Below are 13,502 nucleotides of genomic sequence, written 5' to 3' on the forward strand. Positions count from 1 at the left end.
TATGATGCATAAAAATAAATTGTTCGCTTGATTTGTTAGATGTATAAATAATTTTTCAGCTCAATATGTTAAAGATGATTATGAGTAGTATGAATCACTGAACATAATCGCATTACCTGACATTACCACAAGAAGCACACACACATCTATGAAGAAAGCTTGATGGATGGATGTAGACAGGCTGACGAAATGCATGGATTTCCTGTATAGAAATCAATACATATCTTTGTACTCATCTACGCTTACCTATCAACTACAAATAGACCGCAGCGGCCATGCAACTACAACAAAACTCTTTCCACCATTGTAAGAAATTTTGATCGTGAAAACAAGCAGAGCGGAACGGGACTGTTCGCGATCCTTGTGCTTGAACAAGCGCCATCTTGTTAATCATCAGCTCTTCCGCAGGAGGGAAAAGTCTCATTTGCTTTGTCCTCCTCGTGTGGTTTGACATGCACGTCCGGGTCGGCTTGGCAACACAAGCTGACCGTATAGCGTTGAGTAACAGAGACACAGATCAATTTAGGGCATTGTGTTCACGGTGCACACTGTCCAAAATGAAGCGCTCGGTTGTTGGATTTGCGATCGGCTCGTTCATGTTAGTTGGAATTATCGTATTTCATACAGAAATTGGAGACTTTTTTCTGGTGAGTAACATCGTGAACATCAGACTGATAAGTTTTTGTGGTAACATTCATGTTTCTATAGATAGATGGCGTGTTGTTGGAAAGATAACTAGGTGCACATGGCGGTTGGATAGTAGAATACATGCATACCGAGTGAAATCACACGTGTGTGTGTGTGTGTGTGTGTGTGTGTGTGTGTGTGTGTGTGTGTGTGTGTGTGTGTGTGTGTGTGTGTGTGTGTGTGTGTGTGTGTTGCTGTTATCCCGTCAGCTTCTACTCAAAACGTGCACGTGAAGGTGAGGTCAATCGATAAAAAACCTCATTTTGGACCTCCTGAAATGCTGGAAACCATTCAGCCGTACGAAGTAAAAATCACTCCATGATTGAACTGTCGATTAGGAGCACCATTTGCCGGGGGCATCTTACACGTACACCACGCCAAACGATTGACCATGGGAAAATGCAGACAACAGGGCAAGGACACTGTATATATTATATAGCTATAGTAGTCCCTTATCACATCCTGTTCCCAGTCCCCTAGACTAACAACTAGTCACTGAAATGAACGTAATTCCTTCTGAACATAATTTACTGAAAAAAAGTTCATAGTAAAAAAAATTAAATATATATAATGAAAAGGTGCCCTTAGACTTTATTCACCTGAAGCTGAGGAAATCTAGACTTGCCACATTTTCTAGACTTGCGTGGGCTTTCTTGGATATATTTACTTCAGGGTCTGTACGACAGACTACCAGTCCCTAAATACATTCCCATCCCATTGAGAGATCGGGCTTCTTGTGTAAGAGGCTCAGTCATGGGTCACGTGACGACTAGCCTTTTGATTATTTCAGGAAGCACTCTTTCCTGACCTGCTGGCAATGCGAACCCCAACAACGTAAAACGTTCAATTATTCATTATCCACTAATTATCCACTGATCCATGTGTATTTGGGAAATGTGTGGGTGGATGGTGTTGGGGTAGGTTTGGGGGTGGGGGTTGTTGTTGTCAAATCACAGGGTATTTGCTAGTACATAGAGTCTACACAGTTAGAGGAAGAATAAAGCTGTTTTTGGGTGTACAAAAACATCTATTATAGCATCTATGGTGGCTGTATCTGTTAACATGGGCTGGAAAGTTACTGCTTTCGATTTATTTTACGCCACATTTACTTCGAGAGACCGTGTCCCATACTAAATATATGCCATTGATCATTTATACTATTCTTTTTTAATACATCCGAGAAATAGATAGAGCTGTTTCCGATTTAACAGCTGTTTCCATGTTCATACAATTTTTCACCACTAATTTGCCAGTATCTCTGATGAAATGTGTTTAGGCGGACAGTTTGGAGTGATTATTTACGGTCTCAACGTTATATATTTGCAGTAATTGTACATATAATGTTGTTGTTTATATTTGTATATGCTTTTAAAGGCACTATATCCCAACACATTTCTCTATAATCAATAATGCATTTCTCTCAATGATACTAACTATCCGCCCTCAGAGAAGCTACCATATAATTTATTCCAAAACAAAATACGTATTTGGATTACAATAATTGCACCGTGCATAATCGACTCTGCCCTCTTGTTCATTATTTCAAGCGAACCCCATAGAGTTTTTAAAGGCTCTTTACGAATATCCTACAAACACATGTGATTGAAACCATTTCGGCAAACACCGACAACACCGCGTGCGACAGGTTTTGATGTACGGAGCAATTGTTTACATTCCATATATTACAAGTGTCCTCTGTTTGAAAACTGTTCGCCTCGAAGTTTCAGTTATCGATTTCAAGCAAGTCGTAAGGGACAATAAGTCTTTTATTGCATCAATAGGAAGCTAAAGTGAGTGCATATGCCCCAATATATATAATATAGGCCATAATATTGTCGAAAGTGTGTGACATTGTGCCTTTAACGTTACTGTTCTTTGCTGTTTGAACCGTGAAGTTTCGGGTTAGTATTGGTCTTCAGCAACCCATGCTTGTCGTAAGAGTCGACTTGGATGAAAACATGTCATCGTATCCCATTTGCGTACATCGATGCTCATGCTATTGATCACTGGATTGTCTGGCCGCCGCCATATAGCGTACGGCGTTACACAAACAAACAAATATATACAGACATTATGGGTGTTTCCCTCTGCTTGCTGTAAGCTCCAGTGCCATGTGCTTTGTGGTATGTTTGGTTAACATACCAAGGGATTACAACCCTGAAATTGTTGGAGCGGCAGCCCAGTGGTTAAAGCGTTCGCTCGTCACGCCGAAGACCCCGGGTTCGATTCACCACATGGGTACAGTGAGTGAAGCCCATTTCTGGTGTCCCCCGCCGTGATATTGCTGGAATATTTCTAAAAGCGGCGTAAAACTAAACTCACTCACTGAAATTGTCATAAAAATATGTCGTTTGCTTGGTTATTTAAAGATGGTGCTCAGGACAATATATGGTTGGCTGCTTTCTCTTAGGATTGGATTAATGAGAATATGGCGAAACCCGTTTTCCATACATATTGTGTTCTTGAGAATATAGGGAGGCTGTTTTCCATAAATATTCGTGAGAATATGTGGAAAAGTACCGGTGATGGGGAAAGCTATTTTCCCAAAAATATTGTGTTCGTGGCGATTGAGGATAGCTGTTTTCCATAAATATTATATTCGTGAGAATACATTAATATCATGTTCATGAGAATATACGGAAAGCTGTTTTACATAAATATTGTATTCGTGAGAATATGGGAAAGCTGTTTTCCATAAATATTGCATTCGTGAGCATATGCATGGGGAAAGCTATTTTCCAAAAAACATTGTGTTCGTGACGATTGAGAATAGCTGTTTTCCATAAACATCATGTTCATGATAAAATGGAGAAAGCTGTTTTACATATTATAAATATTATGTTCATGTGAATATGTGGAAAGCTGTTTTCCATAAATATTATATTCGTGAGAATACAGGAGAAGCTGTTTTACATTAATATCATGTTCATGAGAATATGTTTTACTTAAATATTGCATTTCTTGAGGATATGGGGAAAGCTATTTTCCAAAAATATTGTGTTCGTGACGATTGGGGGAAAGCTCCTTTCCATAAACATCATGTTCGTGAGAATATGGGGAAAGGTGTTTTCTAGAACTATTGTATTCGTGAGAATATCGAAAAAGCTGTTTTCTATAAATATTGTGTCCGTGAGCTTATGGGGGGAAAGCTGTTTTCCATACATGAAACGTTTTCATAAATGATAACCGCTGACCTGTCTTGTTCCAGCGCAACTCGCCTGTGCCAGTCATCTACGAGGAGAATTGTCAAAGTCACAAGTATGAAAAGGTATGCTTCGTTGACAGTGGGTGTTGATCTTACCTTTTCAGTTTACACAAGTTTGACTCATGAAGATCGATTCGTGTTAAAATTGGTCTTCAGCAACCCATGCTGCATGACGAAGCAGTATTTGACAAAAGGCAACTAACAGGATCTGGTGGTCAGGCTCGTAGACTAGCTTGTCATGATGACAATCACCGGATTGTCTGGTCCAGATTCGATTATTTACAGACCGCCGCCATATAGCTGGGATATTGCTGAGTGCGGCGTTAAACAAGAAAAAAAGAAAGAAACATACACGTGTGTATCTTATTGCGTGAATAAGCGAATTCAGTATATGCCGTTGTAAACTGTGTTCAAGATAGAGCATTAGTTTGTATGCTTGTTTGTTATGAAGCCATATTACAGCTACAAGACAGCGGCCTTGACATAATAGAGACAGGTATCATGAGCATCGACAGCTACTTTTAAGAACACTGTTTAATACTTCTTACGTAATAGGGGCGGTGGGGTAGCCTAGTGGTTAAAGCGTTGGCTCGTCACTCCGAAGGCCCGGGTTCGAATCCCCACATGGGTACATTGTGTGAAGCCCGTTTCTGGTGTCTCCCGCCGTGATGTTGCTGGAATATTGCTAAAAGCGGCGCAAAACCAAACTCAGTCAGTCAGTCTTACGTAATAATAAACCAATATTGTTTAAATTCTAATGTCTTCGTGGAAAACAATAATTATTTTATCCTACTGCTTTGTAAATGGTGCTATTTTAACTATGAAGGATGCATCACTGAGGAAATGGACCTTTCTTTTCTTCCGACTGGGGGCGGTGAGGTAGCCTAGTGGTTAAAGCGTTCATTCGTCACGCCGAAGACTCGGGTTCGATTCCCCACATGGGTACAATGTATGAAGCCCTATTTTTATGTCCCTTGTGATATTGCTGGAATATTGATAAAAAACGTCGTAATACTAAACTCAATCACTCATTTCCGAGGAAATCTCTGATCTTAAGGGATCAAGTTCAATGCGTTATGATTTAGTTAAGAATTAGGATCTAATACTCATTGATTATTGTTCCAGGATAATGCTTACACAGATACACCAATCATCCCTGTGGCAGAGTGTCGCAGAGGTCATGTGCCCCCTACACGATCTGAGATACGAACACTTGAACCTGGTCAATTGACTGAAATATACCACAGGTAAAATGTTAAAACGTTAAAACAGAGTGAGACTTGTCGCGGATCGCTTTATCTGCTAATTAGTCAGGGTCTCAACTGACTGTTTGGTTGATTGATTGCTTCGTTGAGTGAGTGAGTGAGTGAGTGAGTGAGTGCGTGAGTGAGTGCGTGCGTGAGTGCGTGAGTGCGTGAGTGCGTGAGTGCGTGCGTGAATGAGTGAGTGAGTGAGCTAGAACAGCATCCCTGTCCATCCCTGAGCAACGGTTTTTATTATGCATGGTTGTCTCCCTTAGAGGTAAATGTTCCAGTTTTCATGTCTTTATTAAAACAACGACTACAAGATAAATTCATTACGTATTGGTGCCAGGAGATGATGAAATCTACTACTTATATGTTATTCAAACAATTTAAGGTAAAATTTGGCTTTGAAATGTATTTAGTTAATGTTTTAAATTGTAACCACAGGTCTGCATTATACAAATTAAGATTATCATCTCATACATTATTAATTGAAACTGGTAGACATGGTAGTAATAAAATCCCACGGGATGAAAAAATTTGTACTAACTGTAATCTTAATGACATAGAAGACGAATTTCACTTTTTACTCAAGTGTCCATGTAAAAGATCTATTCATTTAAAGAAATGTTATTGTAAAAGATCTATTCATTTAAAGAAATATTATTGTAAAAGGTCTATTCATTTAAAGAAATGTTATTGTAAAAGATCTATTCATTTAAAGAAATATTATTGTAAAAATTATTCAGTTTATAAATGTATACAGTTATTATCATCAGAAAATATTAATACTCAACGCTCTCTAGGCAGATATGTGTATGAAGCATTCCGTGTAAGAAACAACTTTTAACTTATTAATAATGTCATCCTCACCATCCAACATAAATATTATCTATATTGTATTGTATGTATGGCCAGAGGCCCATGTGGCTTGCGTCAATAAAATCTGTCTGTCTGTCTTAATGCGGAAGGAACATGCCGAGTGGGATCATACAAACTCATATATACTGTTTCGTCCTTGATATAACCTTGACCTTGACCTCTATCCTTTCTGATCTGAATCATTTTGGTGGAAATATTAGGATTGAGACTTTGGATATGACTTTGAACTTGTAGTTACGCGGAGAACATGAGAGTGGCTTGTGACGACAACCAACGTGCAAGTCGTATGATCTTGACAATGGAGAGCATCAGGTTGTGTTGTGGGACGCGTTGTGTTAAATGACCTTGACCTTGATGTAGCAACGTCATTACGTCTTTTTTGTAGTTACGTGGAAAACATCCAGGTGGCGTGTGGAGACATGAAGAGAATGGGGCTTCAGCAAGATGGCGGCTGGGAGATCTGTAACGACCCCCTCGTCAAACCAAAGAAACCGTGTCTGGTCTATTCCTTCGGGTGAGGACACGATTTAATGTTGTTATCTGGTAGCACAGTCATTACAAGAAAACAAAGTTCTTGAACCAGAAATATTTTATTGGATAATACACACGCTGGTATGTTAAGTCAGTACTTTACATCACTGAAGACCGTGAAGATTCGGGTTGGAATTGGTCTTCAGTAACCCATGCTTGTTGTAAAACGCGACTAACGGGATCGGGTGGTCAAGCTATCTGACTTGGTTGACACATCTCATCGTATCCCAATTGCGTAGATCGATGCTTATGCTGTTGATCACTGGATTGTCTGGTCCAGAGTCGATTATTTACAGATCGCCGCCATATAACTGGAATATTGCTGAGTGCGGCGTAAAACAATACACACTCACTACATCACTGATGGTATTTACAGAGGCGACCCGCGACAACAAAACTGTACAATTAACTGTGAAGAGTCGCCCCTCCCAGTCGCGAATACACAGTTTCCTGGAATGGCCACTTTGCCCCCCACAATATATAATTGTAGCCTACTTAAAATATATATCATACAATACAAGGGGCGGTGGGGTAGCCTACTGGTCAAAGCGTCCGCTCGTCAAGCCATAGACCCGGGTTCGATTCTCCACATGGGTACAAGTGTGAAGCCCATTTCTGGTGTCCCCGCCGTGATATTGCTGGAATATTGCTAAAGGCGGCGAAACACCATACTCACTCACACACTGTTAACATAACGCGGGTGGCGTGGGGCTGGTATTATTAGTTGATGAGGGGCTGCACCACGTAAGACTGAAACCCGAATAAATCCAATGCGCTCACAGTAGTGGTGTGGTAATTGATCGCAGTTCACGATACAATCCATCGATTTACAACCCCTGTATCGCAATACATACGATACATTAAACGTTATATTGCGCTGAGGTGAAGTGAAGTTAGGTTTAACGTCGTGCTTGAGAATATTTCGCTCATATGACGACGTGCGTGCGTGTTTATGTGTATGTGCGGCTGCTTGTACTAGCCCAGACTGAAGCTGGTTTTATAGTGCTAGCCCACTGAGATACCATGCCGCAGTGAAGCATGAATACCCCACTCAGACACATTATACTGACTCCGAGCCGACCAGTACCCATTAATGCCGAGCGCCAGGCAGGGACCAACAAGTACCATATTTTAACGTTTTTTGGTTGACGCGGTCGGGGATCGAACCCGCGACCTTCAGCTTATATTGATGCAAACATGTGAATAGTAACATAAACTGTCCAAGAACCAGATTATGCCGCTTCACCATCATTTCCTGGTTGGTTGTAAATAGCAGAATGTTCCTCCATTATAATATCCTATCTTTATTGTCTGACAAATGATTCGGGGACGTGATTCACATGCGAAAAAGGAGAGTTTGTGATATCATTAAATATCGGAACATATATCATATCACACCCATATTATCTGAATATATAGCGTATCACGTCCACATCATGTCGGCACACCGCCAGCTGACAGTATATACACTTTGCAAGAAATTCTGCATTAGCATTGGTAAATACGAATATATAAACTATAAACAATTTGAATAGCATATATATATATTATATTTCCAGCATCAACAACGACTTCAGTTTCGACGACGCGACGGAACTGGAATACGGATGTCAAATTCATTCTTTTGATCCGAGGTAAGAACTGTAGATGACAATGTTGAATTTGTATCTTTCCTTTAGGGAACATGCGTCTTACGGTTTCCTGTTGTGTTTCACGAACCGTCGGTTCACATGTCACATAACATCATGAATCCTCATAATTTATTTCCGTATGAAATACCAGTTCATAAAACCCCATGCTGCATTTATTTCCTAACGAAACAGAAAATGAAGGACGAAGGATGTACTCGAGTTTGCATATTTATGAAGGAACCCATTTTCATTTGATGTTTAAATCATCACTCATTCCTGCTACACTCTTGTATAAAGTAACCTTTAGCTCTGTAACTGTTCTGTTAATTAAAAGAATGGTTCAGTGAAACTTGAGATGAGAAATGATTGTGCTTCCACATGACCTACATGGCCTTGCTATCAAACCATGAAAGATTAATCGGGGTGAACGGGGATACACGCCTCATAGGTTTCTGTCTGGCGTGCTTAGGGAAGCAATTGTGTACAACTAATTTTGCGGATCCTCAACATAGAGTAATAAGGTTGCAGTCGACCTTTCTCTCTCTCTCTCTCTCTCTCTCAGTCTCTCTCTCTCTCTCTCAGCCAAGTCGAATTCATACGTTTAACGTCACCTCTTTCTCTCTCCCATTCTTTCTTCCCCCCCCCCTCTCTCTCTCTCTCCTCCTCAGCTAAGTCGAATTCATACGTTAGAATTTGCAGGTACTGTATAATTTCGATAATATTTCATCATATGTACTAGTGTACACTGTTTAACGTCACCTCTTTCTCTCCATTTCTTTCTTTTACTCACGGTCGCTCGTCTCTCTATTTCTCTCTCTCTCTCTCTCTCTCTCTCTCTCTCTCTCTCTCTCTCTCTCTCTCTCTCTCTCTCTCTCTCTCTCTCTCTCTCTCTCTCTCTCTCTCTCTCTCTCTCTCTCTCTCTCTCTCTCTCTCTCTCTCTCTCTCTCCCAGCTTGACTTTACTCTGGTAAGTCGGATTCATAGTTAGAATTTTCAGTAAAACAGATTCCACACTACACGACGTGAAACATCAAGGACATGATTTCGGATTTGTCCGCAGCTAAGGTTATTATTCAAATACGAAATTTTATTCTCAGTATGGGTAAAGACGACCATCAGCGCAGCAAAGGCATAATGTTTCATTCTTTGGGAATTTCGGACTACAACGGCAGATCAGAGAGAAAATGGCCGATGAAAACCCTCAACTGTATACGCGAGTCTCTTCGCCACACGCAGGTATCTGTCTTATGATCCTTGTTTTACCGGGGTTTTTTTTATTTATTTTTTTTATAGCGTCTCATACCATTATTCTAGCTGGTTGTCTGTAAATAATCAATTTCAAATATGGACCCGGTTACTGAATACCTGAGTCGGTCATCGCAATTGGGATGTGACAACATGCAGTAAAGAATTCAGTAACCATGACAACCGATCCCGTTAGGCGCAAACAGAAGTTAATTAGTCTCAACTCAGATTCTCACGGGTGCGTGGCACGGTAGCGGGTGGGGGTAAGTAACGGTAGTGAGTGAGCGACGGAAATAGGGACAGGTTTTTCCATCGCGTTTTGCAATGTTCTCCAACATGACGAAGACGGACATCACGTACCTTAGCTAAGATACATAGCGTTCACTGACATGTCAGTGAACGCCATGTATCTTAGCTCACGTACCTTTGTCGGAAATGATATATCCCACACGTTCGCTATGACAGACTTGCGTCTCGTGGGGCTAGGGACCTATTAGCTTGAGTTCGAATCCCGGCCCGCCCAAATTTTGTATTATAAGTTGTTCAGTGGTCTCGAGGCGGACATGAGCTGATGTACCCTCGATGTTTGTTTATGTTTGGGACATGAAGGAACATCGAGGGTACATCAACCCATGGACCACGAGGGACCAGTGAACAACGTATTTATCTTACCAAACACCTCAATGGTAATTTTGAACTGTTTGAAGCACGGGTATCGGATCATAGTATAGAGGACAGGACGACAAGAAAAACAAATTTAGAGTTATCTCCCTTTCATCGATTTGCATTCGCGAAACATCGGTAATTTCCGTACACCATACCTGATTCAATGTTATTCGAGATAAAGAATTACTACTACGAAGTACCAAATGAGTTCGGCATTCCCAGCGGGGTACATAGAAAATGTTACTCGCTTGTAAGCGGGGTCCATTGAAAAATATAGAAGAGCGCTCAGCCAATCAGAAAATGACGTTTTTGTTAGCACCATATCTTTGCAATATCCTGTGTTTCACCAACGTGGTGAGACCAGCATCACTTTAGGATTTCCTCCCAAATTAAGCTGAACATGACGTAACTCGAATACCGTTTAAACCCAAATTCACCCATTTCGTCGTGACGAGAGACCCCCTTAACTCCGGTACCAAAATATCTTTAAACTTTACCAAAACGATACATCATTAATCCTTTTTCTTTTCATCTTTCAGACTACAATTGATATTTTGAAAATTGATATTGAAGATATGGAGTGGAAGGTGATCCCGGAAATGATGAGAAACAACGCGTTACACAACGTGACACAGTTTGTATTTGAGGTGCATATTTCACTGCAACATACAGACGCTCCTCCAGACAAGTACATAACGGCACTGGAAATATTCCGGGATCTATATGATCTCGGTTATCGGATTTTCCTCACACATAGAAACCAGTATTGCCATTACAAGTCGATGTCAGGAAAGCAGAGGACTTCTTGCCATGAAATTTTTATGATGAAAGTTTGCTGAGTGGGATTAGCGACAGTTTTGTTTCTGACCTTTTATTTGTGGTTTTGTTTGTGGTGCTAGCCGATCTCACGCATATCATGGTATTTCTGAAAGATTGCTCACAATTGAGTTTGTACGGTGGACGTTTCACGAAAAATGACAGGGGTCACGTGATATGTTCTCAATCCATGTACCATTTGATTCCAACTAGTGACTGCGGATCTTGGCACGACTATGGGACGCTACTCTGTAGTGTTTGCAAGATCAGTCATACCCCCATTTGTGGAGTAATCATTCACCGTCCATGTTGTGTTTTTCTCACTTCAAAACAAAACAATTATCTGAAGACGATTGCAATCTTCAAATGTCTGAAGACAACTGGACTCACGTATGTGCAACAAACTGAAGCCAGTATGCAAATGTCCAAAGACTGCAAATATCTAAAGACTGTTAGACCCACGGATTTCGAAATGTTTCAAGACTATTGGACCCGCGTGACAGCACTCAATAGCAATAACAGGATTGGAAGGTTTGCCTAGTCCACCAGTGGGCACAGCGGGTTGATGAATACACCACAGATCTTGAACTCCACCCTAGTCCCCTGTCCTGTGGAAATGGATTCTTCCGATGTGCGTGGAAAACCTACTGTTGACGGTTGATTGTTTTATCTTCATCAGCAAGATATTTTAAGTTTTTGGAATGTTGTCTTCCACATCACTTCCGGTCATTTTATTGGTTTTATTCATATATTATATTCATTTCAGTTTAATTTTATGATAATTCTTTTCTCAGTATTAAATCATGTACTTCCTTTACGAAAAACTAATGCTTATGGAAATACTGTCAGGCGGGTTTGCGTTTATGATTTTATATTATTTCTATATATGAATAGTTACATTTGATAACTATTATGTATCGTTCCAAATTTGAATTCATTGGTCATGATATTTAGATAAATTTCAATTTATTTAATGTGCAATTGGAACACTATACACTACCGCATTGGATATATTTTGGGCAATTGCAGCTCCTTACATAGAACCGGCATCGTTTAATGTATATTCATGCCAATAATGGTTGTCACCCCTTCAATTTTTTCATTGAGAGGGAGTGTGGGGTGGGGGTATGAGGTGTGGGGGTTTGGGAGGAAGGGGCGACAACCATTATTGGCATGAGTATATATTGCCATCGAACTTGGATGCACGGGATGCTTTGAGCTTAAATGTGGCCAAACCGACGTCAGATGCATATATATAATATGCTTCACACGCTTCATTGTGATTCTGGTGAATAGATTGTGGCCACAGTTTCATTGCAAATTGTGGTAAATTATGGTAAATATGTGAGTTGAATTGGTTGAAGGTTTATGCATCAGGGTACGGTAGAAGTTACCAATTCACTGAGGGAAAAGCGTAAACTGATGAAGGTGCAATCACTCCAACCACGTCCAACCTCCTACAACTAACTCTTTTTACCATCCCGTACACCACTAAATATGGTCAGGCTTCCAATTCTTGAACAGGTGGAATTCTTGAACCATATACCAGTCTGCATAGATACACGTATATTAGACTTGGAACTTCAAGATATTTATTACTGAGCGTACTCCTAAGCTTAGGGACATTTACTTTATTGTTTTGTCACTTTTGAAAAGAAAAAAGGATAAAACATGTTGAAATATACGCCAAATATTGAAATAAACGCCTCTTACGACAAACATGGGTCACTGAAGATCAACAAATATTGAAATATACGCCTCTTACGACAAACATGGGTTACTGAAGATCAATTCTAACCCTGATCTTCACGGGTCCCGAAATAGAGCAGTATGTTTCCCTGATCTCTTCACCCCAGCAGCATACACTGGGTGATATTATATTTTATCTCTCTCATGCATTGACTTTACTCAGTATTTTAATAAAATTTCCTTTTTGTGGAAAAATTGGTTTTTAAGAATTATTTGTTCAGTGTGTGTGCGTGAGTGCGTGAGTTCAAACGCCAAGATCTGTTCAGGCACATAAAGCACTTGGATTGACATCTTGAGAATTAAGTGAGTGTGTGATTATCGTTCAGCTCCGTCTCTGAACACAATTTCCCCTGTATTCACACATTGTACCCATGTGGGGATTCGAACCCGGGTCTTCGGCGTGACGAACCAACGCTTTAACCACAAGGCTACCCTACCGCCCCGGGTGGAAAATAGAAGAGTTTGGTTTTACGCCGCTTTTAGCAATATTCCAACAACATCACCGCGGGGGACACCAGAAATGGGTTTCACATATTGTACCCATGTGGGGAATCGAAACCTGGTTTTTGGCGTGACGAGCGAACTCTTTAACCACTAGGCTACCCTACCGCCCCGGGTGGAAAATTAGAAGTGATACAGGTGTTGGACGTTTACCATTTTAGTGGAACTCACATGGGTATGGTGTTGGATCCATAGCATGCCGAAACAGATTTTCAGAACCGCAATTCTAGGATTCTGGTGCGCCCAAGGGAAACTCCCAATAACCTCACCCTTGCCGTTACTTAGAAATGATCTGCTAATTATTATTATGAATTATCACTTTTATCTCAGACAGTGTCTCTCCGAG

The 13,502-nt window shown here is 40.5% G+C and overlaps 1 protein-coding gene across 1 annotated transcript; it reads left to right on the forward strand.

Moving 5' to 3' along the window:
* Positions 1-231: 231 nt before the first annotated feature.
* LOC124253729 (probable methyltransferase-like protein 24) lies at positions 232-11,965 on the forward strand. Its single transcript, XM_046687549.1, has 7 exons — positions 232-647; positions 3,896-3,955; positions 5,018-5,139; positions 6,404-6,532; positions 8,109-8,183; positions 9,277-9,415; positions 10,630-11,965. Exons 1-7 carry the CDS (start codon positions 453-455, stop codon positions 10,927-10,929), a joined length of 1,020 nt encoding a protein of 339 aa, XP_046543505.1. The 5' UTR covers positions 232-452; the 3' UTR covers positions 10,930-11,965.
* Positions 11,966-13,502: the final 1,537 nt, after the last annotated feature.

This window comes from Haliotis rubra, unplaced genomic scaffold (assembly GCF_003918875.1).
Source record: "Haliotis rubra isolate DU_JTF1 unplaced genomic scaffold, ASM391887v1 Scf55, whole genome shotgun sequence".
Taxonomy (NCBI): domain Eukaryota; kingdom Metazoa; phylum Mollusca; class Gastropoda; order Lepetellida; family Haliotidae; genus Haliotis; species Haliotis rubra.